The sequence below is a fragment of the Ursus arctos genome, unplaced genomic scaffold (genome assembly GCF_023065955.2).
Source record: "Ursus arctos isolate Adak ecotype North America unplaced genomic scaffold, UrsArc2.0 scaffold_24, whole genome shotgun sequence".
NCBI classification, from domain to species: domain Eukaryota; kingdom Metazoa; phylum Chordata; class Mammalia; order Carnivora; family Ursidae; genus Ursus; species Ursus arctos.
Window position 1 is genome coordinate 24,208,312 of NW_026622919.1, and position 26,492 is coordinate 24,234,803.

The 26,492-nt window shown below is 53.5% G+C and overlaps 2 protein-coding genes across 2 annotated transcripts in view; both read right to left on the minus strand.

Annotated features, from left to right (window-relative positions):
* Positions 1-634: 634 nt before the first annotated feature.
* On the minus strand, positions 635-6,882 carry SLC35B1 (solute carrier family 35 member B1). The gene is made up of 9 exons (XM_026513117.4): positions 6,452-6,882; positions 5,704-5,807; positions 5,009-5,139; positions 4,702-4,732; positions 3,974-4,131; positions 2,814-2,940; positions 1,957-2,063; positions 1,644-1,797; positions 635-891 (listed from the first exon to the last, which is right to left on the minus strand). The coding sequence occupies exons 1-9, from the start codon at positions 6,661-6,663 to the stop codon at positions 839-841; spliced, it is 1,077 nt and encodes a 358-aa protein (XP_026368902.2). The 5' UTR covers positions 6,664-6,882; the 3' UTR covers positions 635-838.
* Positions 6,883-8,950: 2,068 nt separating this feature from the next.
* Positions 8,951-26,492, minus strand: part of FAM117A (family with sequence similarity 117 member A) — a 42,700-nt gene continuing 25,158 nt past the window's right edge. The window contains exons 3-8 of the mRNA XM_026513115.4: positions 18,532-18,627; positions 16,547-16,657; positions 15,948-16,082; positions 14,658-14,859; positions 13,106-13,256; positions 8,951-10,181 (exon numbers count right to left, since the gene is read on the minus strand). Of these exons, the coding sequence (XP_026368900.3) occupies positions 9,881-10,181; positions 13,106-13,256; positions 14,658-14,859; positions 15,948-16,082; positions 16,547-16,657; positions 18,532-18,627 (996 nt within the window). The 3' untranslated portion in view covers positions 8,951-9,880. The remainder of the gene's footprint in view (positions 10,182-13,105; positions 13,257-14,657; positions 14,860-15,947; positions 16,083-16,546; positions 16,658-18,531; positions 18,628-26,492) is intronic.

The following is a 26,492-nucleotide window of genomic DNA, read 5'->3' on the forward strand; positions in this document are numbered from 1 at the left end:
GCATGGGGACACCTTGGCACGGCCACGATGGCACAGGACTGCAATGCTTTAGCAGCCGAAGGGAACAGGGGAATAGGATTAATCCAGCCTCCCCAGGAGGGGACCAGGTGGACCGAGAACAGACTCGGAGACGGAGGGAGGGAATCGACCTTCCCAAGCTGTTCGTGATACACACACTGGGTCTCCACTCTGGGCTTGCTTGAGCTCTGGCTCAAGAGGAGGCCGTGGGGAAGTGTGAAAACACAGCAGACTCTGAGGCTCTAGGCTCATCTCCCCCCCAACCTCAAGGGAGGTTTCCTGAGGGAAGACTAGATCTGGAGTTTTTAAGGAAATATTTGCCCACCAGAGTTTGAAAGATAACGTGACATTGACATTCTCTGGCTCGCACAGCCAGCCACCTGTCCCGGCAGATTCAGACCCTCACCTGTGGGAACAGAGGCCCAGAGCCCGACTGCAAATCCATTCAAGCTCCTCCCTACAGTGCTTGGGCTCTTGGGGGAATGAGCCGCCCAGCCGGGTTGCCTACACCAGACAGGGAGCTTGGGCAAAGGGCACGACGCTTTGCCTCTTCCTCTCCTTCTCTCTGTGCGTGAACTGCGCTCCAGGTCATCCAAAACAGAAACTGCCAACTCTGTCTTGTTAAAATCCAAGGGCTTTTTTTAGAATATGTGATTTTGCTTCCTTTTCTTAAAAAACAAAACAAAACAAAAAACCCCACAAAAACTAAGAACAGACTGGAACCCAGTCTTCTGTCCCTACTGTGTCCATTTGCCCAAGAGATGTCCGTATGTGAGATAATAACTTAAATATTCTCGAAGTGGAGGTAGTCTCTCTCTTCCTAGTGGGATGTCTTCTTGGCTCCTTTCCCAAACTTGGCATCGAGACCGAGACCTATGAAAAGGGAGAAGGTGGCTTTATGAGGAGAAATGAAACCTACCAATGATTTTGAGGGGGGGGGGAGGTCAGCCTTGGTTCTCCAAAATTCGGGCTTTAAATAAAACTAACTCCAAACACTGGTTTTGTAGAATTCCCTCAGAGAACAAGTATGACATCAAATGAGAAAAATCACCAAGCTACAGGTAATTACATATATATAATAAAATACAGTAGAACTGAAAGAAAACAATGTCAAAACCTCTTAGCTAGTTCTCTCAGCTCCTGCGCAGCAGCACAAATCGGCAGGGCAGCAGTATAACAATTCTATCCAGTTCGGTGTCTGAGGAAACCCAAGTCACTGAAGGGAAATCACTAAAATGAAATGCTCACTGGGAAGCGTGGATTAGAGGCAATGCTTCCTTTCCTTTTTTAAATACATCTCCTCTAAAACAACTAAATCACTTCCATAAATACATATTTCAGGGGAAAAAAAATCTAAAGCTCTGTCACGGGGCACCTGGGTGGCTCGGTCGGTTAAGCATCCGACTCTCGATTTCGGCTCAGGTCATGATCTCAGGCTCCTGAGATCGAACCCTGAGTTGGGCTCCATGCTGAGTGGGGAGGCTGCTTGGGATTCTTTCTCCCTCTGCTCCTCCCCACTCCCTCTCTCTCTCTAAAAAAAAAAAATTAGTTGATTAAAAGAAAAAAGCAAGCTCTGTGACTATTGCTCCCCGTGCCCAGAGACGCGTGCTCTGCAGGGAACTTACCCAAGAACACAAGTACAGTGCCCACCCACTGCAGGGGGCTGATAGGGTTGGCGAAGAGGATCACAGAGGCCAAAATGGTGAAGAACTTTCGAGTTGTGGTGATGATGGAGCAGGTCAGGGGGCCAAAATACACAACCGTCATGAAGATAAAGCTCTAGAGAGACCGAGAAAGTGGGGTCAGGCTGGCTCTTGGGGCTGTGCCCCGAGGTCGAAAGTCTGTGACAGGACATCAGGGCTAGTCTTGCTGCCCTCTTCTCCCAGCCAGGTCAGTCCTCTTGGGGGAAGTCAAGCTACCCGGTCTCGAGGCACTCACCTGCCCCAGGGCACTGGTCAGGCCAAAGAGAAGGATGTTATAGATGATGGCGGGGTACCTTTCGGCAAAGCTCAAGAACTCCCAGAGCTCCCCAGTGAACAGGATTCCTGCGGAGAAATGGCAAAGGAGGAACGGCACAGCTTGTGCGCCCGTGTCGGCGCGTGTGTCTGTACGCAGCCCGGCAAAGTACTCCACGGGCTATGGGAAAATGCAGGGACTGAGTTCACGCTGTCCCGTCAGGCACCCTGCTCCTAGTTTTCTGATTAGAGAAACTAACGAAAGACTCTTCCAAGAGAGGCCCGGGAGTCGATTAGCTACTTCTGCCAAAGTCACTGGCAGCAGAGATCCTCAGCTGTTGGGGAGACACTGACCCACACATTCCCCAGCTCAAGGCAGCCCCCAGCCCTGGCCACCTCCAGCCATCAGCAGCCTCCTCTGTTAACCCCACTGTGCTGTACAGAAACATACTTCCCACATGCGCCCAGATCTGAAAAAAGGTTAGGAAGCACGGATTTAAAAGCAAATGTGTTCATATCCGAACTACATTCAGTATACACCAAATACCAAAGCTCATCTCTCAGAAGAAGGCAAGTTCCCAAGGCATCCCTGTGACCTACGACTACGTGTCCTCGCACGGAAACTGGCACAGGTCTACCTATGATCGTGCCAGTCATGAGGAGCAAGCAGAGCCCGCTGGGGAAAGTTTTTCCAGTAAGGCTTGGACAGAAGGGCATCTTAGAGCCGAGACAGGCCTTTGGCCTGGGCAAAGTCAGCAATGGCATCTGTGCTAGGGACCAGTGGGGGAAGGCAGTCTGCCCTCTGGCGATACGTGGGAAGAACGGCAGCAGCCTCCTTACCAGCTCCCAGCAGCGACGTCGACCAAAGGTTGATATTCAACATCATGTGGTTGGAGCCTGTTTGGTAGTGAGCCCGCATGTGGTCCTGGGAAACGCCCGTCAGTCCATCCAGCGTCAGAGACAGTAACTGGAAAAGAGGGTGCACTCTGCAGTGAGAAGGCCACCAGGGCCCCTCCCTAACCCAGGACACAGGACTCTCACTTTTCTGAGACTCCTCACAAAGCCGCCGTCTTAAGATAGAGTCCTCAGAACAAAATGCTACCATTCGGTCCTGGGCGGAGAGTCAGGAGAGATCAAGCTCGCTGCCTCCTGCCCCGCCCAGGCACTAGAACGCTAGGCTATCTGAGCCACAGTAATGTAACCAGAGTGGGATGGGAAGCCGAGCACTTTCCAAGGCAGTGCCATGAAGCCTTGTGTGCAGGGGCCTGGAACACGCTGTCTGAGCCAGAGATTTTCCCATAATCGTAGAGAAAGGATATCCGGTACCGGCCTGTTAGGCTCCTGAACTGGAGTAGTGCTCCTGACTCGAGTCTCTGGTCACACTGCCCGGATCAGAAGCCTGGGCAAACTCAGCCGCTACCTCTGTCACTTAACGGCCGTTACCTCTGTCACTTAACGGCCGTTACCTCTGTCACTTAACAGCCGCGTGACCACGGCAAGTGACTTAACCTCTCTGTGTCTCAGTGTCTTCATATGGAAAATGGAGATAATACTATATACGTTATAAGGTTATTGTTGTAAAAATTAACCAACTTATTGGAAAACCACTGGGAACAACGCCTAATACACAGTAAGCAAGAGCTAGCATAGTATTAATTTTAAATTCTGGCTTCCGGGTTTCTCAGAAAGCCACAGTGAGAGCCATGCTATTCCTTCACTCTTTGCTCTCAGGCCTCTCTGGCCTCACACCAGCATTTAAACGCAGGCCTCAGAGTCACCCCTTCCCCAGGAGAGCTGAGCCATTGTTCAACATTTCAGGCTTCCCACTATGGCCTTAGCAGAGCCAGGGGCCACGCAGCAAGAGACAAAGACCAGAAATGGGGGGCAAGGAGCATCGCAATCTCTCTCTCGACACATAACCGGCCTTTCGCATAGCCGGGTGGGATGCTCCTTGGTTGTGATTACTGGAAAAGGCTGCCTTTCCCACCAGGATCACATACCAGAAGCAGCTCTCCGTAGCCAACTGTGTGTTCTTCCATCCCAACTACTTTCTTGGGTTTGTACATGAAAAGGGCCACTCCAGCCACAATTAGCAACACACACAGGTACTTGGCCATTGGGTACTTCTTCTTCAAGAGGGTAACTCCAAGGAGCATGACTACAGGGAAGAAACAGTGGAAAACTTGGGTACCCACAGGCATTGATGAACCCAACACTGTCCTCTTAGGAGACTCCTGGGAGAAAACAATGTCTGAGAAGGAAGGTCTACAGAAGCTAAGAGGAAGGCGCAAGTTGGCACCTGGGTAGAGGAGATTGAGCAATGGGGGGAACAAAGGGTAGAAGGCAGGGACAAGGCACAGAACAAAGGTGAAAGATCCAAGAAGGAACAGGGAAAGGGTGGGGACAGCGGATGAGTGACAGGTTGAGAAAAAGAAACTGACGATCAAAATGGGACTCAGGGTGTCTAATGACAACGTAAGCACACAGGACACCAGAATGACTGGCACGTGAAGCAGACTAGGTCAGCCTCTAGCTTCCGGCCCATGCACACCCAACACCAGTGGAAGTGATACAGAGGCCAGATGGCAGGGGGAAGAGATGGAGAGCCAGCTCTGGAGATAGCTGTGATGGGATGACAACCTGGGAGGGACACACAGCTCCAGCAGAGGAGAGAGCCTACTACAGGAAGAGTGAGGATGGTAGAGAGAGACCATCTGCTTCCGCTTACCTGGGATTGGCTTGCAGGATTTACCAAGGACCTGAAAGGAAATTCAGCAAACAGTACCTGAGCCTCTGGGATGTGCCAGGCACTGTGCTAGGTGCTGTGTTCAGATGAGTAAACTATGAGGCCTGCACCAGACACCGCAGCCTATCACGGCCAACCCACCACCACTAGCCCGCAGGTCTACGGCTCTTTGCCCTCTGAATTTCTCCAAAACATTCTCTTTTTATTTAAGTCACAGACCTGAGCGACGAATTCTTAGTTCTTTTCAAACAACTTCTGAACCAACCCTCATCACACCCTGAGATTTCACCTGAGTCGGATAGTTGACAAACTGTAGTGCCGAGTTGCTGGAGACCATGGCACCCAGATAGGAGACAGAACAGGCGGCATAGAGCCAGCTCCGAGTACGGTCCACCCTGGCGGTGTCAAAAAACTGGATCACTGGGAAGAGACAAAAAACGTATAAGAGAAACCTGCTGGGATGGGCAGGATGGGCCACTGAGCCACAGTTGAAGCCATATGAAAGGAATGTGTCAAATAAGACGAGAAACACAAGATATTTCTGTCCTCTTAGACTGGGAAATCTCTGCAAATTATTCAACACTCCAATCTCACCTACACCTAACACAAGACCACATGCAGAGCAGGAATGGGGGCTCATTCAGTTCAAGGGACTAGTTAGCTCTGCTGGAGCCCCCAGGGAACAGAGAGAGCAGCTCAAAACGTTTGAAGCGGACACATAAAGGAAAATCAAAGGGAAGACAGAAAAAAAAATTAAGTATTCTCGGTGGGGATCCGGCACACAGAAGACCCATCCTCTGCACAGTTCTGACTCAGAAGTTGGTCTAACTTAAGGAAATAGGGTTTCACCCCATTCCAAAGCCATTAGTTCTGCAGACTGAACAGAGAGGCTTTGAAAGCACTAAAGAGAGTGCGAGCATTGAGAGTTAAACCTTAAAGGTGGATAGGAGGGGGCACACAACAGATTACTAGATAGGTACTCACAGATCTTGGCAAACACAGCATTGATCACACATTGAATGAAGACCAAAGTTAAGGCAAAAGTGAACGTCTCCTGCTTGGCTCCCTCCCCATACTTTCCTCTTGTTCTAAGAATGAAATGATGAGGAGGAAAAAGGAGAAGAATTAGTGTATTTCGCTCAGTGTCACCTAGTATGTCTAGAGTCACTGAAAGCTTCAGAATGATCTTGCTTCTCTGGATGTAAGGGCAGTTTGGTAAGGATTTAATTGGCTCTAGAAGCCAGACATCCCAGCCTGCTGATCCCGTAGCCTGGGGAAAGAATATCCGTAAAGGACGGAGCTAGAGGAAACGTGGAAAATTAAGATGGTGAAACGAGGTACCCCAAGCAGCAGATGAAGGGATTTGGGCTACAGAAGCAAGGCCGAGGGCAGAAGAACCAGCTGCCTGCAAACATCTGGAAGTAACAAAGAGGAGCTGGCACAGGCAAGGAAACCTGTGTGGGGGCTACAATTCTCAGCCTGTAAAACCCAAGCCCTTAGAACCAACAAGGAGGAAAACAAGGGAAGAAAAATAACCAGGTCCCGAGAACCCGGAGACCAACTTTTGCGTTTAGGAAATCTGAGCAGGCTCAGCCGCGGCCGCAAAAGTGTCGGGATGCTGGGAAGGCGGGCAAGAGGGAACACCCGGGCCAGGGGCGGGAGGCCCGCGAACCGGGCCACAGGGGCGAGAGAGAGGGGCAGGTGTGCGCTCCGGCCCCGGGGATCCGCTCACATCTTTTCCTGCAGGATCCCATAGTAGAAATAGCAGACAAACACGCCGAGGAAGCAGAGCGGCAGGCGCAGCCGGTCGGGCACCAGGGAGCTGCTAGCGGCCATGAGACGCCCGGACGACCCAACCGGAGACCCGCTCACAGCCGGCAGCGGCAGCGGCGGCGGCGGCGACAACTCCAGCCGGACATCGCCGGCCGGCGACAGGGGCCTCATAGGAGCTGCATGCGACCGCCGCTTAGTAGGCCCCAGCAGCCACCGCCAGGGCTGCCAGCTCAGGGCCTCCTAGAGGGAAACGCTTCGGGACCCAGAAACCGTTCCAAAGGAAAGAAGACCCGCCTTGGGACCTTGGCTTCGTCCCTGATGGCCGAGGGAGCCACCCGCCCCGACATTAATGCCGTGCCCTCGAGCTCTTCCGATCAGGCAACTCCAAGGACAACTGCGACCCGGCTCTCGACGGGGTGGCCTAGGAGCTCCGCGGGCGGGGAGTGATGACGTATGAGGATGTGGAGGTTACCAATTGGCTGCGCTGTGCGAAGACCGACAGGTGAGCTGGAAGGAGGTGCGGATGGCCGGGCTAATCCCAGTCTCTTCCCCAGTCTGCGGTCAGGCTTCCGCTGGGTCCTAACGCCAGGAAGTCTCAGTGGAACCTCAGCGCCCCCTAGCTGCTGCCCCGCGTCAGCGCCTCAACTTCTGCAAGAAGAGCGTTCAGGGCCCGGGTTTGAGAGCTGTCCTCCTTCTAAGCTTCCAAAGGAGTAACCTGTGCGTGTCGCCTACATTCCGAGCGACAGTTTTCCCAGGTTTGAGGTTTGTGAAAGTGTTTTATAAACTGTAAAGTGTGCTCTGCAAGTTTAAGGTATTATTAGTCATTACACTTTCCCAACTCTGATCTTACTTCCTTACGTCCTGGAGGTGGAAATGGAAGCTTACTGAAGTGGATTTTCTCCGGGGTCTTACACCTCACCGACCATGGAACAAACCCTCCTGCTGCCCTCCAGGTTCTTTCCCATTCATGACCTCCTTTATGGACCCCTTCCTCATCCAAGTGTCGGGCCTCCACCTGCTGGCACCAAGAGCTACAGCGAGACCCCAGGACTTTCCACTACAACCCCCAAGCCCCACTTAGTCAATGGACTCTGGGCCGCTATCTGGGTAGAGGCTCCTTCTCTGCTTCTGACAGCCCACTTCTTTGGCACAGCCTCAGGCAAAGGAAGGAAACTCAGGGCAGCACCACACCCATCACTCCGGGCCTGACTCACTAAGGCTTTGGGGGTAGGCCAAACATCTTTCAGGGGGAGGGGTAAGCAATAGAAGACAGGGTCTGTCCTCAAACCCCTGTCTCCTTTACATCAGTGGGGATGGGGCCCCCACATTTGCTCTCTCGCCCAGTGGCTTATTCCGCTGAATCAGCCTGTGATTCCTGGGCACCGAACAGTAGCTGGGGTGAGAGACCTGGGTTCCTGTCCCAGCTCTGCCGCTTCACCAGCTGGGACTTCAAACAAATCTCTTGACCTCTGAGTCAAGTTTCCTCATCTGAAATTAATGGGAAAATAGTAACACGCGGGAGCGCACTGTGGTTAGAAGCATGGGCCCTAGATTCAAGTGATCTGCTTCCCCGTCTTAGCTCCCCCACTTCCTATCTGTGTCTTGGGGGTAAAGTTAAACAATCTTTCTGTCTTCTCATCAGTACAGTGGGATTTATCACATTTCTCTCACTGGGTTGTTGTGATATTTTGGTAACATTTTATGTCAGGGTATCTGATGCTTACCGAGCCAGTGAATGGTAGTTGGGATGGCCTGCCTTAGGAGTTTGTCTTGAGGTCTTCTAACATAGATAAAATTGTAGTTATTATGACTGCCCTTGGGGTCGTCAACTTCTCACCCACACAGTGGGGATAATAGGTCGTGAAAATGTTTGTAGGTCGTAAAGCACCAGGAGAATGTCGGGATATTATTCCCATTCTCCCCAAAGCCTCTAAGCTCTTACAGGTGCAGCACTATGAAGCTGAGAGGCCGCAAACCCCTCTGTGTTGTGGGTACTCACGAGATGGAAAGAATACTCCAAAAGAGCTAACGCTTCCCTAAAACTGTGCCGAGAGAGTCAACCCGATGACCATTCCCTGGTCCTGTCCCCTTGCCGGTGCAAGGGGCACCCGGAGCGTCAAACTTGGGTCACCCTCACTTCCTCTCTGAAGCCCACTCGCCCTTAGGGAGCTTTTCCAGACTCATCCAAGAATTAATGACTTCCCCCACTGACTCTTTCACCCCACCTCCACCACGCCCTTCATTCTGGACAGCCTTTCTGTGGACCTACTGCTTGGTGTCCATCTAAAGAATCCAAGCCTGGGGACCTGAAGACAGGGACTCTGTGCTCCCATGTACCACCCACATCCACGTCCTCGCGTGTTAAGTAAAGGCCCCTCCTGAAGACAAGGATGATGGGTATAACACACTCAATCTCCTACGCCCTTCCCCCCCAAAAATGTTTAACAGAACCTCAGGCTGCTGGGAATACTTATTTATTTGGTCTATTAACACCAAGATCTGCAAAAAACAACTTCTAAACACAGGATAAGAAAACTTGAACATTACCATTCTTCCATTTTGTGTAAGCTCTGCAGTACGGAAAATATACAAACTTCAAACAGCTGCAAAAATAGTGTCTTTGGGAGAAAATAGAGTTTCTACATCGATACAAGAAAAATAGGCATTTTTCTAATCCAACCCAGTCCTGGGGCAGGTGGAGGGTGTCGAGTCGCCACTTGCCACCTGGAGGAATGCCAGCCGTCCCCCTCTCCCCCACCACCCACCTGGGGCTGGGCAAGCTGGGCTGCTGCTTCAGACAATCTTAGGGTGAAAGCGAGATGAAAATGCCACTTGGGAAAACGCTTGGCTCCCCCCTCTGCCAGCAGCTGGATTGGTCAAGTGTTATGGCCCTTTAGGGCTGCTTTGGTCAACTCCTCCAATGAGAGGGAGGCATGGGGATGGGGGCTGAGAGGGTGGGCTATCTATCTTCAGGTCTCCTCTTCCACGTCTGTGGAGGAGAGGGAAGGAAATCCGTGGTGGACCCTCTCCTTCCATCATGGCCAGCTTGCTCCATGACAAGGTCAAGGGCCCCACAGACAGTCCTTTGGACTCACACCCAGGGGTGGGGGACCCAAGACCTTCGGGTGAGTTTTCCACCAAGTGAGAGAGGTGGCAAGAACACAGGTGTGACTTGTGAGCTGCCCAGCTGCTAGTGGAGAAGGCAGGTCCCCTCACGTTGGGAGGGGCCGGTGTCCCTCAGAGAGAGGACCCCGGGGCTTTGACACAATAAATGAAAGTGCTCGAAGGCCAAGAGGGAAGGGCTCCTTCATCCCCCACCTCAGGGGGGCTAGGGAGGGCCTGCCGCCAAGGCACTGGTCTCCATGGTGAAGTGGTGGGGTTGGGGCCCTCAGACCACCAGGGAACTCTGGAAAAGCACAGGCTCTTCTGATGGCGGGGTGCGCTGCCATGGCTCGAACGGCAGCGAGGCGGCTTTGGAGGCCTCCGGATCCTTCCGAGGTGGTGGCCTGGGGCTGGCGGGGGGAAGGGGGGACCCCGGGCTTGAGGGGCAGTTACGGAAAATGAAGCCCATGCTGGGGAAGAGGGGCTTCATCAAGCTGACGGGGCAGAAGGCCGAGCCAGTCGGGTTGAAATGGACTTTGTTCTTGTCAGGACAGGAAGTCAGGAAGGCCAGGTCAGGGCCTGGGGACCTGGAGAAGGGAGAGAGAAACACACACACACACACACACACACACACACACACACACACGGAGAAAAACAGCCAGTGAGAAGGGATCGGAGATGTCATGGCATCGGGGGAGCAGGGGAGCTGGGTCTCTTCAAATAGGACAGTAACTCAACCGAAACACTACAGGCTGCTGGGTAACAGCCAGTCTCCAGGCCCTCAGCAATCCATTCACTGGGACTATGGCTAACCAACAGAAAATCTACTCCAGCTAGAAACAGGAGGGATTGAAGCTAGACAGGAAGGAGAACTTCCTGACGAGGTGACTTTAGAAGAGGAGACCAACGGATATTTTAATTTAAGAGATTTCAGCAGTAAACAGTGTTCCGAGGACAGACCACTTGCCCAAGACTTCATGTAGCCTAAAGCAGGGTTTCTCAGCATCAGCACTATTGACATTTTTGAGATGGATAATTCTCGGTTGTGGGGAGCTGTCCTGTGCATTGTACGATACTAAAGAGCATCCCTGGCCCCTACCCACTAGATGCCAGGAGCACCTATACCCCCTTAAGTTGTGCCAACCAAAAAATGTTTCCTGACATTGCCAAATGTCCCCTGGGGTGCAGGCGGGGAGGATGTCCCCCACTGAAATCTACTGACCTAAAGAGTCTCATTCTTGAACACGTTTGAAGGGTGTGATTTTTCAAAGCCCTTGCTGAGAGGCAAGGGTAACAACCATGGCGAGAAGGCAAGCCGACCTTAACAGGAGGTCTGGGCTCTAACTCACCATGTGATCTTGACCCATCCGCCTCACCTTTAATGTGGAAAGAACCATCCCCACCCTTCTGATCATATGGAAGAAATGGAAGGATAAAAGGAGTGAGGTCAGGGAGCTCTAGAGTAAGGAATCCTTATGATAAAGGAGAGGAGTGCCTGGCCACGGTCTGAGGGGGAGGCAGCTAAGAAACCGCTGGTTGCCAGGGCTCCTGGGGAGAAGGCAAATGTGTGGTGCGATGGTGAGGCTCTGCTACCAGCAGGTCCCTCGACTGCCTTCCTCTCTACATAGGATATGGAGACAGAAAACTGCACTTGGCGTATAGCGTGGTAAACTGATGACCATTCTAACTGTAGAATTCTAATAATTCCAAACCCAGGAAGAAGAGCGAGACAGGAGGAGGGCAGGGCTGAGCCCAGAGCGAGAGGTGGAAGAAAGAGGGGAAGACCCATGTGCTGGGTGTATCTGGGAAGGTCTGGGGTCCCAGCGGAGTCCACAGCGGCAAGGTCTCTGAACAAGGAGGGTTTTACAAGAATCCCACCTTATGGACGGTGAGGAGGGGGCAGGAGAGGGGAATGCTCTCAGTGTGTGCTCGCCCACGTGGGGAAGGTGACCCAGGAGACCAAGCCCCACTCGAAGGACATGAGGGCAAACGGCATGACCCTAAATGGCTCGATTCCCCTCCTGGGAAATCCAGGCCAGCTTATAGGCTTAGCAGCTAGGAAAGGGGAAAATGTGACAGAAGAATTGCTAAACACAAGAACTTCCCAATGGGCAAGTTGATACAAGGAAGGAGGCCCCAGTGAGCTGAGAATGCTCTCTCAGGGCCTTTCTATGGAAAGCAATCTGTAGGTCACCACCTCTTTTTTTTTGAGATCATGACCTGAGCCGAAATCAAGAGTCGGATGCTTAACTGACTGAGCCACCCAGGGCCCCAAGGGTCACCATCTCTCTTCAAGGATTACCGCCGGGGCTGGAAGCCGGAGGAGATGGCTTGAAGACCCCTGCTGGCTTCATGAGTCTGTGGAAGAATCAGGACGGGGACCAGCCTCATCTCCACGAGCAATCCAGGCTGCGGCTCCTCAAGCATAACGTGGACGGAGGAAAGTCACAAGAGCCCGGTCCGCTTAAGCTGCAAGGTCTGGTCTTTTTCCTCCACACCACCCCTGCGGACCCAGCGTTCCTGGAGAGCTACCAGGCAACAGCGAAGCTGGGGACAAAACCCGCGGGGGCCGTGGCTTTCTCCCTCACCCCACTCTGCCCTCCAGCTGTACCCTCTGTCGCTACCACGGACTGTCCTCTCCCTGACCTGTGACACGAATGCAGCTCTCAAGGCTCAAACCCTGTCCTAGCTACATCTCAGCTCACACACCAGGACCAAATCTTCCTGGCTGAGAATCTGCCCCGCTATGAAGCTGGGGATGGGGGGGTGGGGATGAGCTCTTCGGATGCCTGCTATGGGGGACCGGGTGGGCATTTGGAAAGGTTCGGCCCTCGATCCTCTCTGCTCGGGGGAGGGAACTGTGGTAAAGAGGTCAAACAACATCAGAACGGCTTCTGAACTGTCCCACCTGGTTTGGGAATATTCCATAGTCCTTCCTTGTAAGGACTGGAAATTTCTTTTTTCTTTTTTTTTTAATAATTTTTTATTATGTTATGTTAGTTGGAAATTTCTGTCTGGGAGTTTATGACACTTGAACCACCTACAGCCACAGGGTGAAGACTTGACTCAGAAGCAGTGAGGAAGCTGTTCGGGTCCCCCCGCCACTCCACTGGGGACAAGACACTTCCCATCTCTGCCTGAAGAGAACTACTAATATGTTCTCTCTCTCTCCGATACCGTCTAGCAAACTCACACCTTCCCCAGGGATGGAAAAAAATAGAAAAAACAAAGGGTTCGGGTTTCAGATCTCTTTCCTTTCCAGCTCCTGCAGCACCTGTGGCTGGCATGTGGGCAGAGCACGTTTCCATAGAGATCATGATAAGCAAAGATTGAAGGGCTCCGAGTAGGTAATGTCAACAAGTTTGATCGTGGAAAAAGTTGCGATTCCGATCATCTGAAGTTGACAACGGCCCCCAGGCCGAGAGAGAAGACGGGCCTGTCAGAGAGGACAGCGCAGGGCTCACCCCCATCCCCGGCCCCGCCCCGTCCACGGTCCACGGGAGGTACTCACACGGCCTCTTCGAACACACGCACTCTCTCGCAGCCTTCCGGGGGCTCCCGTTTGAAGACATAGCTGTGATTGGGCCGAGGGGAGGCGGCAAAGGCAAGGACCGGAGATGGGCTGCTGTCTTCAAGGCAGGCTGGGCGGCCCGGAGAGGAGGCTGCAAACAGAGCGAGGCTGAGGCCCGTGGAGCTGAAGGAAAGGAGGCTCCCCGCTTTCCCGAGCTCAGGCTTCAGTATAAAGGGGCGAGACTGGGACACGTGGTGAGTGGGCTGGCGGTGCTGATGCTAATCCAGGTTGTTTGTCCATGCTTTACCTTAAAATAGCTTTGAGGCGGCTTACAAAAATCTATACCTCATTATACAGGATAAAAAAATACAGCTGAGGGGCGCCTGGGTGGCGCAGTGATTTCAGCTCAGGTCATGATCTCAGGGTTGTGAGACTGAGCCCCACGTTGGGCTCCCTGCTGAGCGGGAAGGCTGCTTGGGATTCTCTCTCTCCCTCTTTCTCTGCCCCTGTGCGCTCGCTCTCTCTCTCTCAAATCAATCGATCAATCTTTTTAAAAAAATATGGTTGAATTGATGGAAAAATCAGGTCTAATAGCAATTCTGTATTCCCAGGAGGTAGACTACAACTGGGATTCCAAGTTTGACTCAAAGGAATCCTAACTTCTGTCTCCCTGCTTCCTTCCCAGCCCGCACTGCCCCGTTGCCAACATACCACAGCATCGTGCTCTCCACCGTCTTGCAAGGCTAGCCCTTCTTCCAGGAAGAGCTCTTGTACTGACTCAGAGAAGCAGTCTTTACTCAACCCCACTTGTGGGATAAAATCCCTCTCCCTTTCCACACACAGCGAATGTACTTTGCCTAGGCTGCAAATATTGACTTTATCTGTATTTATCTCACATTTATTCCTTATTACTCTATGCTCTGTTTACCTCTGCGTACTGTGAGATCATGCCCTTGACCAGCCTACCTCACAGGGCGCTGTGAGAAGCCAGTTCGGGGCGGCAGGCCACAAAGCTCTAGAACAGGACGATCGTTATCGTGGGGAGGAAGGGCTCGGGTCTCATCCTCCCATAAAGGAGCCAAGGCACAGGACAAAGGAGAGACTTGGGAGTCGGAAAGCGTGGTTTTCAATCCGGGTCACAAAGCGTGACCCTGGGGCAAGAGCCCACATTTGCTTATTGTCTATCTTTCCCAACCACCGTGAGACCTGGGGCTGGTCATGCGTGCAGTGGGCCAGCTGGACAGACCCCCAGGCTTTCTACTCAGCATGCTGAGCCTTAGCCAAGACAGGAGGATGGGAGGCACTGCTTGCCTGGGTCCCAGTGAGAACAGACGTGCAGGTGCGGAGACTTTATATAAATTATAAATCAGAATCTGTGCGAAGGACCATTACCACAGCTAGTATCGCATATACAGTAAAGACGACCCATGAAGATATTCTAGTTGGTTAGTAAGGAGGACTCCCAGGCTTGAAATTGATTAGAGGGGGAAAGGGCATGGAGGCCTCCCTGTACCTCAGATGGGCCCTGCTGCCCTGGCCCCCCTCAGCTTACCTTTGTCATTGGGGATGGATGCCAGCTCCTCGACTGCACCCCGCTGCTCCTCGCGGCTGGCCCGGCCCGAAGGCTGGGGGGATGCCAGGGGCACGGAGGGAGAGCCGGCAAGGTTGCCAGGCTCCAGGAGGAGAAGGGGGTGGTCACAGCTGCCACTCTGGGGGGGAGCGGGGGCGCGGTGCCCATCAGGGATATCAAGGATCTGCCGGGGAAGAGGGTGGGGAAGGACTCTCAGGCCCCACTCTTCAGGCCAGCAGAGCGGCAGGGACCCTTAAGCTCCTCCCCTCACTGTTGCTCTGGCCTCTATCCCTAACACACGGTGACACCAGGATGTGGCTTTCTCAAGTCACTGATTTAGGGGAGAGCCCCGCCTCTCTCTCCCCTAGCCCTTGCGACCCAATCTAGAATCACATGTTTATTTGTATGGTTTCATCAAGGTGATGCCACCAGCAGGCTGTAAGCCTCGAGGGCAGGGACCTTCTCCGGGAACCCAAAGATGAAGAACATTTGGGAGGCACGACAGGGGGCGAACCACCAGGACACTAACCACGCAAGCCACGGCAGGACAGGCATGCACATCATCACGTATGAAATACCCCCTCCCTGCTTCTTAACCATCAGTGGTACTTGTACCCACAGCTCACCGAATTGTGCGCAGCTGTCTGGGTGGGAATCAAATCCTACACATACATGAATTAAAAATCAACTAGCAAGTAACTCATAAACGGAGGAGTGTGCCCATTCGAATTATATTAATACTGCCCAACTGGCATTCTCCGATCGTACTGTGTCAGCATAAACATGTGCCTGAGACGGCAGAAAAGGTAGCAAATATTTCTGCCTGGGAGTGGGGCGGGGGCGTGGGGAGGGGCAACTGGGCATGAAGGATGAAGGCAGGTGACCAGGTGGACATGGGGGAGAGCTGATGGACACAGGGATGGTGATGGGGATGAGGACGTAGGGAGCAGGGAGCCAGTGCTTTGGCAGAAGATCGGTGCCGAGGCCCTTCCTCCTGGCTGGGGAGTCTCCCCTCCACCGAGCCCGGCTCCCTCTCTTTCCACCCAGCACCACAAGCCTGTCCCGGATCCACCGCCCAGCTCTGCTGTCCTGGTGGCCAAGTCCATTTGAATCAAATGAACTCGATTTGTGTTCCTGGTGCAGGCTGGTGTTTGTACCCCGCTGCCGATGTGGCCACAGCCCAGGGCCCCGAGAGAGCCAGAGTGCCACCAGCCCGCACCCACAACTCAGCAAGCCGCTGGCTGTCACGCATCGAGGGTGCACCCCACTCACCCGCAGCAGCTCCTCTTCACCCTGTTCCTTCACAAACACCTCCTCCAGCTCTTGGTTCAGCCCTTCCAGGCTCCGGTGCAGGCAGGGGCTGAGCCGCAGGACAGGTGACCCTGAGGGGAAGCTGGGAGGGGATGCCTGAGGAGGAGGCAGATGGAGCGATCACGGAACCCCCCTAAGCCCCATAGAGTTACTAGTTCTGACCAGCGGGTAACGGCATGTCTACACAGCAGAACCAAGCGAATAAAGGAGGACCTGGGGACAGGGACTGATTGCAATAGGAACACACAGTGGGCTTTTCTCCAGAAGTTAGTGCTTTGAGAGAGGTCTAGAATGTGCCTTTAGAGTCTGCAGGCTCATCCTGCATCAGTTGTAGGGGGGCGGGGGTTGGGGGAGAGCCATCGGCAAGGGCAAGAAGCCCTTCCAGCCTCACTCAGTGAGCCCAAACCACCTAGGCAGCCGTGTGGCCATGGGACGGGCAGCCATGTGGCCACGGGGCATGGGGCATGGCAGGCTCTGTCGGAGGCGGGAGGACCTGCCCACACGGGGTGCCACAGGCGACGACCAGGGGAGCAGGCCCGGGGAGGGGGCGGGACACATACCCTCAGTGCTCCCCGCACTGCATGGTCCCCTTGCAGGGGGGAGCCCCGCTCCTTCTCTTTCCCGCTGCGGCTTAGCTTTGTCCTCTGCAGTTGTTGCTTCAACTTGGAAATCTGGCAGCCCAGAGATGGGAGGGGGGGAGAGGCAGGTGAAGCAAAGCTAAAGGGCACCGGGGGTCCCTCCTCCCCAGTATGGCTCCTGCCCGAGGCCCATGAAAATGCGTAAAAGGAAGATGGAAAACCTCCCAGGAAACCTCGGTGAGTTCAGAACTGATGATACGCTCACCGGGCAAGCTGGAGACCTTATTTTTTTCTTTTTAAGATTTTATTTATTTATTCGACAGAGATAGAGACAGCCAGCGAGAGAGGGAACACAAGCAGGGGGAGTGGGAGAGGAAGAAGCAGGCTCATAGCAGAAGAGCCTGATGTGGGGCTCGATCACAGGATCACGCCCTGAGCCGAAGGCAAACGCTTAACCGCTATGCCACCCAGGCGCCCCAAGCTGGAGACCTTATTAACTAGGTATTTGGTGTTGCTGACTTATCACGTATTCCGTGGATCAGTTGGAAAAATGAATCAGATGGATCTGTTTCCAAAAAGCTCAAAATATGCAATGCCGAAAACCATTTTTGTCTTTCACAAATTCCAAAGGCGTGGAATACTACTCTATTAATAGAAATGGGAAATGATGTTTTTGAATTCACTCTTCAAAGTACATTCACAGCTATCTCAAAGGCCCCGGGACCAGGAAGGATGGAAGGATTTCCCCTCATTTTAAAGGAGACTGCACCGAGCAAGGAGCAGACGCGCAAGAAGGAATATCAGATTTTGTCCTGACTTCCATATCTTGTAACAATTACGCCTTATTATCAATGGTTTTGACTATTATCCCTGTCACATTTGTAATTCTCCACCTACTCGCCCTCAACTGGCGAAGTTTCAGGAGATGCAGATCTATTTAAATATGGGCCCAAATTAACTAGGATTCATCAAGGAGATCTGCTGCCCGTAGCCACACGAGTTATGACCACTGCCAAGAAGGAAGTGGTTTTAGATCTGCTATCGGGCACCATTCACACCACGACTCCACACTTAGCGTAAATAAATTGCTTACTCCGATCGTTCGGAACTTTACATACTCTGTATTTCCCACTAGCTTTTAACTTGTAGAGCATTCCCTTCACATTTTCTCTCTGTTCTTGCCACAAGAGGGGCTCGAAGGGACTCCAAGGGAGTGGGCCCTCAGGGACTGCCAGCTGGTGGGGCAGGTGGAGCTGGTTTAGGACCCAGGAATCCCCGTCTGTGCTTTTCCCTACTCAACTTCCATGCCTGGAGTCCTGGGCGGGGCGGGGGGGCAGTGAAAAGTGGGAACACAGAACTCTTTTTCTCTTCTTTTAAAAATAAGGCTGGATGGGATGTCTGGGGGGTCTCTCAGTCGGTTAAGCATGTGCCTGCGCCTCGGGTCATGATCCCAGGGTACTGGGATCGAGTCCTGCATCGGGCTCCCGGCTCAGTGGGGAACCTGCTTCTCCCTCTGCCTGCGCTCCCCCTGCTTGGGTGCGCACATGTGTGCTCTTTCTCTCTGACAAATAAATAATATCTTAAAAAAAACAAAATAAGACTGGATGCATAGTTAAGTAGGAGGTGAGGTTGGGGGCTTCCAGTTCCCAGAAACTCAGTCCCTGTCTTTCTCTAGCTTCGGAATGGCTTATCTGGATACGACCTGAAAGCAGAGCGAGAACAGTGGTGGCTCCCACCCTGCGCTTGGCTGCTGGAGGGCGCCAGCGACAAAGCCCCTGAAGGCAGAGGTGTCTGGACTCCTAAGCCGGGCCACCAGGACGCTGAGAGGTGGCTTTGAAGGAGCCACCCCATTAGGAAAAGGCAAGTGAGACCGAAGATGGGAGGCCACTTTGGAGCAGACGCATCCCCGGCGCTGGGCGTGGACAGGAGGCAGCCACCGTGGCCAGGGAGTCAAAGGGGGCAGTTACCTCTTTTCGGTGGTCTGTGCTGCCCCAGGACGCCGAGCGCTTGTGCGTACAGGAGCTGGCCCGCTCTCCTTCCAGCTCTTGCCAGGACAGGGGGGTCTGTAGGGAGAGAAACCCGGTGAGACAGAACAGCTTCTCGGGCAGGCTCCGGGGAAGCAGCCACTTCCTGGACATTGGTGGTGGCTCTTCGAAGCCTTCTCTGTCATCTGGTCATCACCCTCCTCAACACTGACTGCCTCTTTTATTCTTTGAGGCTTCTCCACCTGCACCGCCTATCTCCCAGTCCACGTCCTCCAGGAAGCCTTCCCTGATGAGGCAATAAGGCCAGCCTGCTCTTCACTCTCTTGTGACTTTTACACATGGATTGGCCCCAGCTATTCCAGATGCTCCCCAAGGGACAAGTACTGCCCCTCCCTATCCCAACCAGCTCCAGAAGAACGCGGGCTCGGGGAACCACCAGCATCCTCGATTCTTGGACCCTTTATGGGTCCGGCACAGGTTCGGGCTCCTGGGAGCATAATGAAAACCAAGTGACTAGACGGGACTCCATTAAGCAATCATTACTTGGTAAAACAGGAAAAATGTCAGTAGAGGTCCCTCGTCCTCCATCTTCAACCGAAGCAGGAGACTTCCGTGTAGCGCAGTGTCTCAGGCTGGTTTCATGATTTTTCCCTGCACATGGAGTGAATGTTGGGGGCCCCAAGGTCCTCCTGAACAGGCACGGGAGGGGACATTCTCAGCAAGGAGGAAGCCAGAATTCTGAACTCAGCCCTGACCCTCACCCTTCCTGGCTTTACCACAGCTCCTTCTCCTGGGCCCTGTGCTGCCCTTTGTGAGAACAGACCTCTGAGTCGGCCCACATCCCCCCCTCCTCCCTGCTCCCCAGCGGCATAGAAGGCCAAGGGCCCAAGATTGAGGCAGGGGGAGTTGTAGACCCACTTCTTGGGCCCCAACCAGAGGGAGGACGCTATTGGCTTAAGCATGAGGCAGAGGAGGACTAGATCGCTTCCCACCACCAACACCCCTACTTCCATTCCAAGGGAGGGGCCCAAGGGGGAATGCTCTGGGGGAACCAGCTCTAACTTCTCTGCACGAGCTGCCAAACCATGAGGGCCTGGGAACCGTCTCCTCCAACAGATCTGCTGACCTCCCCCGAGAGGTTGTTGCAAACAGAAAAGGGGGAGGATATGGGGGGGGATAAAAACCCAACCACTCACCACCCAACAGCTGTGAAGAAGAGCCGGGGTGTGGGGGTGGGAGGCAGATTGCCCTGTGCGACAGCTGTATGGAGGGGCCACAGGGGGCTGGGTCTCCCTGGCTCTTCCTTCTCCCAGCTGCTGACCAGGACCTTTCCTGGGCCATGCGACCCAGCCAGGGTGAGACGGCTGCCCCACCCTCCTTCCCTCACAGCGGCACGAGGAAGACGGGCCAGAGCTCTAGTCTCCACAGCTCCCCCTCCTTCAGGAAGAGGGCAGGCAGCGCATCCTTCAGGCCGCAGCCCAAGCCCTCAAGGTACAGCTGGCTGCGACAGCGTCCTGCGAGCAAGCGGATCGCTGGTCGACTTCCAAAGGCCTGCGTCTCCCCAGACTGGGGTGCTGGCAGACAGAGCCTCAGGAAAGCTACTGCACCTACTGCAAAGTGAGGAGGGGGTCCCCCCTCCCAGAGCCCCCTCGGCCCAGCAGACACACAAACGGCGCCTCCCTTCCCGGGGCTCCAAAGCCAACCCCACAGATTGTCAGCTCTGCTCATCCAAGCTGAGCCCCACACAAGCCTGCTGTCCCTGGAAGGCGGCAGAGGCCACAGGGGAGGGATGGCGGAAGGCTAAGGTGGTGATGCCCTTTTCCCTTCCACCGGGAAGGTACCGCACTCACAGGAGCCCCATCCAGGCTGCCAGCAGCTCTATTAACATCTCTTCCAGACCCTTCAACTGCCTCCTCCTTTCTGAGACGCATGAGGGGGTGGAAGGAGAAATGTGGGCTGACAGTGGAGTCTAGAAAGGATGTGAAAATTCATGCCAAACTGGGATCATGCCTCTCAGTCCATCTTTTTTTTTTTTAAGGTTTTATTTATTTATTTGACAGAGAGAGACAATGAGAGAGGAAACACAAGCAGGGGAAGTGGGAGAGGGAGAAGCAGGCTTCCTGCTGAGCGGGGAGCCCGATACGGGGCTCGATCCCAGGACCCTGGGATCATGACCTGAGCCGAACGCAGATGCTTAACGACTGAGCCACCCAGGCACCCCGTCTCTCAATTCATCTTACCTCACCTCTCTCTGCTCAGCCACATCTTCCAGCAACCGCTGCTGCCTCTTTGTAAACTGTGCTACTAGGGCCATTGCTTTGCCTCGACACCCAGCTAACCCCTGGTCACAGATGTTACCAATTTACCTTCCATCCCATGGGCCCTCCATACTGGGCCCTCATTGCACCCAGGCAAACCTAGCTCTGCCTTTCTCCCCTTACCCTGGACCGCTAAGCCTGGCCTCTCCAGCTAAGAGGGCCTGCCCTGCCATCTCTTCCCAGCCTTCCCCTCGGGGAGCCCGTCTAACTGGTCTACCTCGTACTGCCTGCTCCTTTGCTCCACGTGTCCTCTGTACAGATGGGCTCAGAGTATACATCATCCACACTCAACATGTAGTTACTGAATGAGCACTGAGCGTCAGGTACCGTTCCGGAGCCGGCGACAGAGCAATGTACAGAACAACAAAGATCCTTGTCCCCTTTGAGTTTATGTTCTAGTTGGGGACATAGTTTAAACAGTGATAAGTACTAAGAGAAAAACACAGCAACAAAAGGAGATAGGAATGCTGGGTGGGGAACAATTGATTTTAAATGTCAGGGACATTCTCAATGAAAAAGTAACATCTGAAGGAAAACGTGAAGGGGAGGTGGGGAGTGAGCCATGTGGATATGTGAGGTAAGAGTGATCCAGATGGAGGGAACAGCAAGTGCAAAGGCCCTGAGGCAGGAGTGAGCCTGGTTTGTTTGAGAATGAGAAGGAGGCCAGGGTGGCTCAAGCAGAGGGAAGAAGGGGCAAAGCAGTAGAAGATGAGGTCAGTAGGTGTGAGAGCCTGAAAAACAGCCCTACAAAGATATCAGGTCCCGATCCCTGGAACCTATAAATGTTAGCTTATATGGCAGTTTTTGCAGATGTGGTTAAGTTATAGATCTTGAGATGGGAAGATTATCCTGGGTTATCCAAACAAATTGGGCCATTACAAGTATCCTCATAAGAGAGACATCAGAGGGCAATTAGACACACATACGGAGAAAGATAAGGTGATGTGACCACAAAGGCAGACACTGGAGTGATGTGGCCACAAGCCAAGGAATGCTGGCAGCCACAGAAGCTGGAAGACGCAAGGAATGATCTCCCAGCAAGCCTCCAGAGAGCACAAAGCCCCGCCAACACCTTGATCTCGGCCCAGCGAAACAGAATTCGACTTCTGGCCTCCTGATCTGTGAGAGAATAAGGTTTTGGTGTTTTAAGCCACGAAGTTTGAGGTCATTTGTCACAGCAACCCCAGGAACCTAATACATTAGGTCATCCTGTGTTTGAAGCCATGTACATGCTGGCTTTGAGCATCTGTAAGGCAAGCCCACGCACGAGTGTGGGCTTTGGCCCCTCCAACTGAACGGGCATGTCAAGAGTGGGGACCATGCCCTGCTCCTTTAGTTCCAGTGTATCTGGGTAGACAAGCCGCTTCGCCTCTGGGTCTCACCACAGAGGTCTGAGCCAAGGTCTCCCTGGGGCACAGAAAAGTCACAGCTCAGGAAGGCTATCCTTCGAAGAGTGCCCCTTTCTGGCACAACAAGGGTCCAGCCATGTGGCAGGACGGCAATGGAAGGAGTCACTCCAGCTGATCATCTGGAAGCACCGTGGACCTTGAGCTCAGCAGACCGAAACGTGTTTGTCAAGGGGATTCATGCACTGGAACCCATTTATTTTAACACGCTGGCCCAAGGGGAGCAGCTGAGAGAAGCAGGACCACGTACTAGCCATGACCGACATCAGCCAACTATGCAGACGATGCTCGCATTATGCAAAACTGGAGGTGGGTCAAACCAAGGAAGCCTTGCCTGGGCTTCTGAGCTCCCAGAGCCACATGTGGAAGGATAACTGGGCGTGGGGGTGGAAGACTGCTTTCCAAAGAACAGCCCGATAGAACAAGAAGGCAGGGGTGGGATGGGAGTCGGAAACCCTCCTAACTGGAACCTAGTTCTCTGACCCCAACCAGCTCAGTCTTTACACCTGGACTCCCAGGCAAGAGCCCCGGCTGTGCTGTGTCCAGGGACCTTGGCAGAGCCAGTTAGGCCCTGGGAACACTGTCCCGTATACCTATGCGGGGACGAAGAACAGTGTGGCACCTGGCCTGGTACAGATGCTCAGGAACTACGTGTCGAACATGACATTCGGCAGGGAATCAGCCCCTGGGGGACTCTGGCGAAACACAGGCAGGAAAAGACTCTCTGAGGGTGGTCTGCTGGCCGGCGCCAGGAACTCCGGCTGGAGGTGGCCAAGGCCACCGGCCCTGGCCCTCCAGTGACTACATAACCCTCAGATTTTCCATCGTGGACCCATTTTCAAATATTCTGTGCTGCTGTGAAACCATATGCTGACCAACTGGTCCTGCTCGCCAGTTTGGAAACCAGGCGCCATGCCCAGGCCCCCACACCCAGAAAGCAAGCCTGTGATGGGCAGACTGGATTGTGTGTCGTCACTGAACGCCGAGGCGCTGGCTTGGGAAAAAGAGTAACGAAAGGAAACAAAACACAGTAGGGAAAAGTCACAGAAAGGGAAGTCTTCCCAAAAAGAGTACGCCAGCTCTGCCTCTGGCCTCCAAGACACTCCCTGAGATCTGTCAAGGACTTAAGCTATTTTTTCCCTTGTAGGATAAATCAAGCCTCAAGTAAAGAGTCCATCCTCGAAGCTTCCACACCTCACCTGGAGCGCATACAGGAAGCAGGGCTGGGACGAGCAGCACAGAGGGCCGGGCAGAGCGGGAACCCAGAGTCCCGTCTGTCTGCAGGATGAGACCAGCGGGGGAACTGTGCTCAAACAGTCATTCCAGCTGTGGTGAGACCACTTCCTCCCTGCAGAAGAGCTCACGGAGACACAAGTGCTTTGCACAGCAGGAAGGGAGGTGGTGACGGCACCCCGCCCTGGCCCAGCCACTAGCAGGGCCAGCCCAGAGCACTTGGTGGCCAGCTCGGGTTTACCAGCTGACCTGGGGAGAGGGTGGTCCAGAGAGGGGAAAGCATATTCAGATTGGCCTGGAGAATCTTGACGAAGTCCTCCAAGACACAAAGAACCTCCTCCAGATGATGGTGACTCCATCCAGGAACCTTGCTAGTCCTCCCTGGCTGGCTACTCTGTGCCCAGCTCCCGCCGACCCAAGCTCTTCCTTGGGCTCACCAAGCTTGGCTCTGGGAGATCCAGTCAGCTCTCTCGCATTGCTCTTTCTGGCTCAGAACATGCAGAACTTCACAGAACACCCGATTCCCCAAATAAGACTTATCCACCTCTCTTCCTCCCCTGCCCCAAATAACTTGGGTAACCATCTTGCGAGGAAGACTCGAGAATGCAGCATGCTTGGCTATTTAAATGGCAGGTGCTCTGTGTCTGCCGCCCAGGTCAGAAACTTGCTTGGAACGGGCAGGGTTCTTGTTTCCTCTCGGAGGGTCAGCCTAACTAAGGCTGCTGCCCTCACTACAAGGCATGGCCCCGGGAATGCCAGGGCTGACGTGGTGTCCAAACACACACACTCCAGCTGCTGGCTCTAGGGTGGGAGGGCAAATAGGAGAGCAGAAGTGAAGGCCTGCCAGGCACAGCAGAAGTGGTACAATGGTGTACCTGAAGGGAAGGGGCAAAAGGCAGGGATAGGGCTCAGAGAAATGAGGGAAAAGTGCTGGCCTCAATCTATTTTTTTAACAACATAAAAGCCTTCAAGGACTTTGGTAAATCCTACCTCCCCACCTTCCCTCTACCCTTGTCCATGCTCCCTTGTATCTCCCCAATAAAAGCCCTCCCTCATCTCTAGCCCATTCTGGGGATATGCCCGTGCTCTGGAGAGAAGGAACACCAATCACTTAGGGAGAGGTCAGGAGAGCCTCAGGTCTTCCCGGTGGAACATGAGTGTTGAAGGAGGTAGCTTGTGCCAGGCCAGGGGGGTCTCTCGAGCAGGAATTTGACTGGAGCCCAAAATCTAGAAGCAAAACATTCCCAGAAGGCCGGGACGGAAAGATGGGCAGAGTGCATATTTTGGTTTGGATGCCTACGTTGATCAGAATTCTCCCACCTCTTGACTGCAGCCACAATATTGACAGGTTGCTAAGAGTTCCTCGAGGGCTGGAGCCCATCCCGGGAAAAGAGGAAAGCTGCACAGCTTGGCCTTGCCAGACCCACGGAGGCGCATCGCTGACCTCTGTCTTGCGGTGGCAAGAAGCCCAGAGCTGTTATATAAAAGATCTGGCCTGCAGCTGGAGCCCGAGCAAAAACACATAGCCTAGAGCCCAGGCCTCTAAATCCCGCCAGGGAACATCTGAGGCCAACCCTCCCTTGAGTTGACAAAGAGAACACTCTCCAAGGAGTGGAGTAGAGGCTTCCTAGAAGGTCAGTGGCCGGAAGTGACAGCGACAGGGAGAGGTGGGAAGCCCGCACCTGACAAAGGGGGATACACTCCTGAGCTCGCACACCAGAAGCAGCCTCAGGTCCTGTCCTCCTGGAAGCCCTACTTGACTAGATACATTCTTTGGATTAAACACTCCTCTCCAAAGAGAAGGGGGTGTGTACTCCAGGCCTGTGAGGGCAAAGCAGAAGCCATCTTGCTCAGCCTTTCCCAAGGACGCAGGGAACATCAGTGCCTGGGGCTCCAAGGAAGCAGCCCCTGCCGTCCCCCACTGGAGTGAGTCCTCCCCTCGCATTCTGTTTGCAGATCTAAAGAGGGCCACTGATCTCAGCTGCGGCAAATTCTTGTTGGTTCAAGGTGGGGCATTCCCATGAGAATTCCTCTCCTCTAAACTGTGCCAAACATTTGGCCCCATCTCATCCCTTGGCTGTCTGTTCACTGGCCTTCATGGAACTGGCATCCAGACTCACAGAGGCCAAATCTTGTTCTCATTTCCTTATCCTTCATTCCAACATGCCGAGAACAGTACTGCGCATTCAGACGTTCACTAGCAACATTTGAAAATGGATCTCACTAAAAAAAATAAATAAAAGAAAGGGCCCAACGTGACATGCACAAAAGAGGAGGTAGGGGGGATGTGAGCGCACGAAACACTTCTATGCTTGGCTGTCCCCCCACCTGCAAGCAAGCAGGGCGGGCACATGCTCCCAGCTTGCAAAGGAAGAGCCGACTTGCCCAGGACCCCCCGGGATGTGGGCCTGCTTTGGAGCCCCTATTCTTCCCACCCTGTTTCCTCTTTCCTGAGAACAACTCATTTGTTCTGAAGTTGAACAGGATCGGGTTTAAACTGTATCAAAAGGGAAAAGAGTAGACTCTGACCAACTGCTAAGAATGTTGAAGTCCTGAATCAGATTAAGAAGCATCTTTGTATGGGGGCGCCTGGCCGGCTCAGTCGGCTGAGCGTCCAACTCTTGATTTTGGCTCAGGTCGTGATCTCAGGGTCGTGAGATCCAGCCCCAAGTTGGGCTCCATGCTCAGCAGGGAGTCTGCTTGGAATTCTCTCTCTCCCTCTGTCCCTCCCCACCCCTGCGCAAAAGGTCTCTCCCCCCTCTCTAAAATAAGTAAATAAATCTAAAAAAAAAAAAAAAAGAATATCTTCGTATAATTTCACATAGGAGATGACTCCTTGCTCAGGTGAACACGATCTTATTCAAAAACCAACCAATGGGCTGGGTGGTCTGCAGAGATTCTTTCCAACTTTAGGATTCTTATTGAAAAGACTGCAGGGAAGAAAAATACTGACAGAGGGGACCTGGGCTCCAAAGGACTCGAACAG

What these genes read in the sequence shown, in the direction of transcription:
- SLC35B1 (XM_026513117.4), bottom strand. Translation starts at nt 6,663, where the DNA reads ATGAGGCCCCTGTCGCCGGCCGGCGATGTCCGGCTGGAGTTGTCGCCG. An exon ending in GGGATCCTGCAGGAAAAGAT is followed by an intron (nt 5,808 to 6,451) that starts GTGAGCGGATCC and finishes TTTCATTCTTAG; the next exon opens with AACAAGAGGAAAGTATGGGG. An exon ending in GACGTCGCTGCTGGGAGCTG is followed by an intron (nt 2,064 to 2,813) that starts GTAAGGAGGCTG and finishes ATTTCTCCGCAG; the next exon opens with GAATCCTGTTCACTGGGGAG.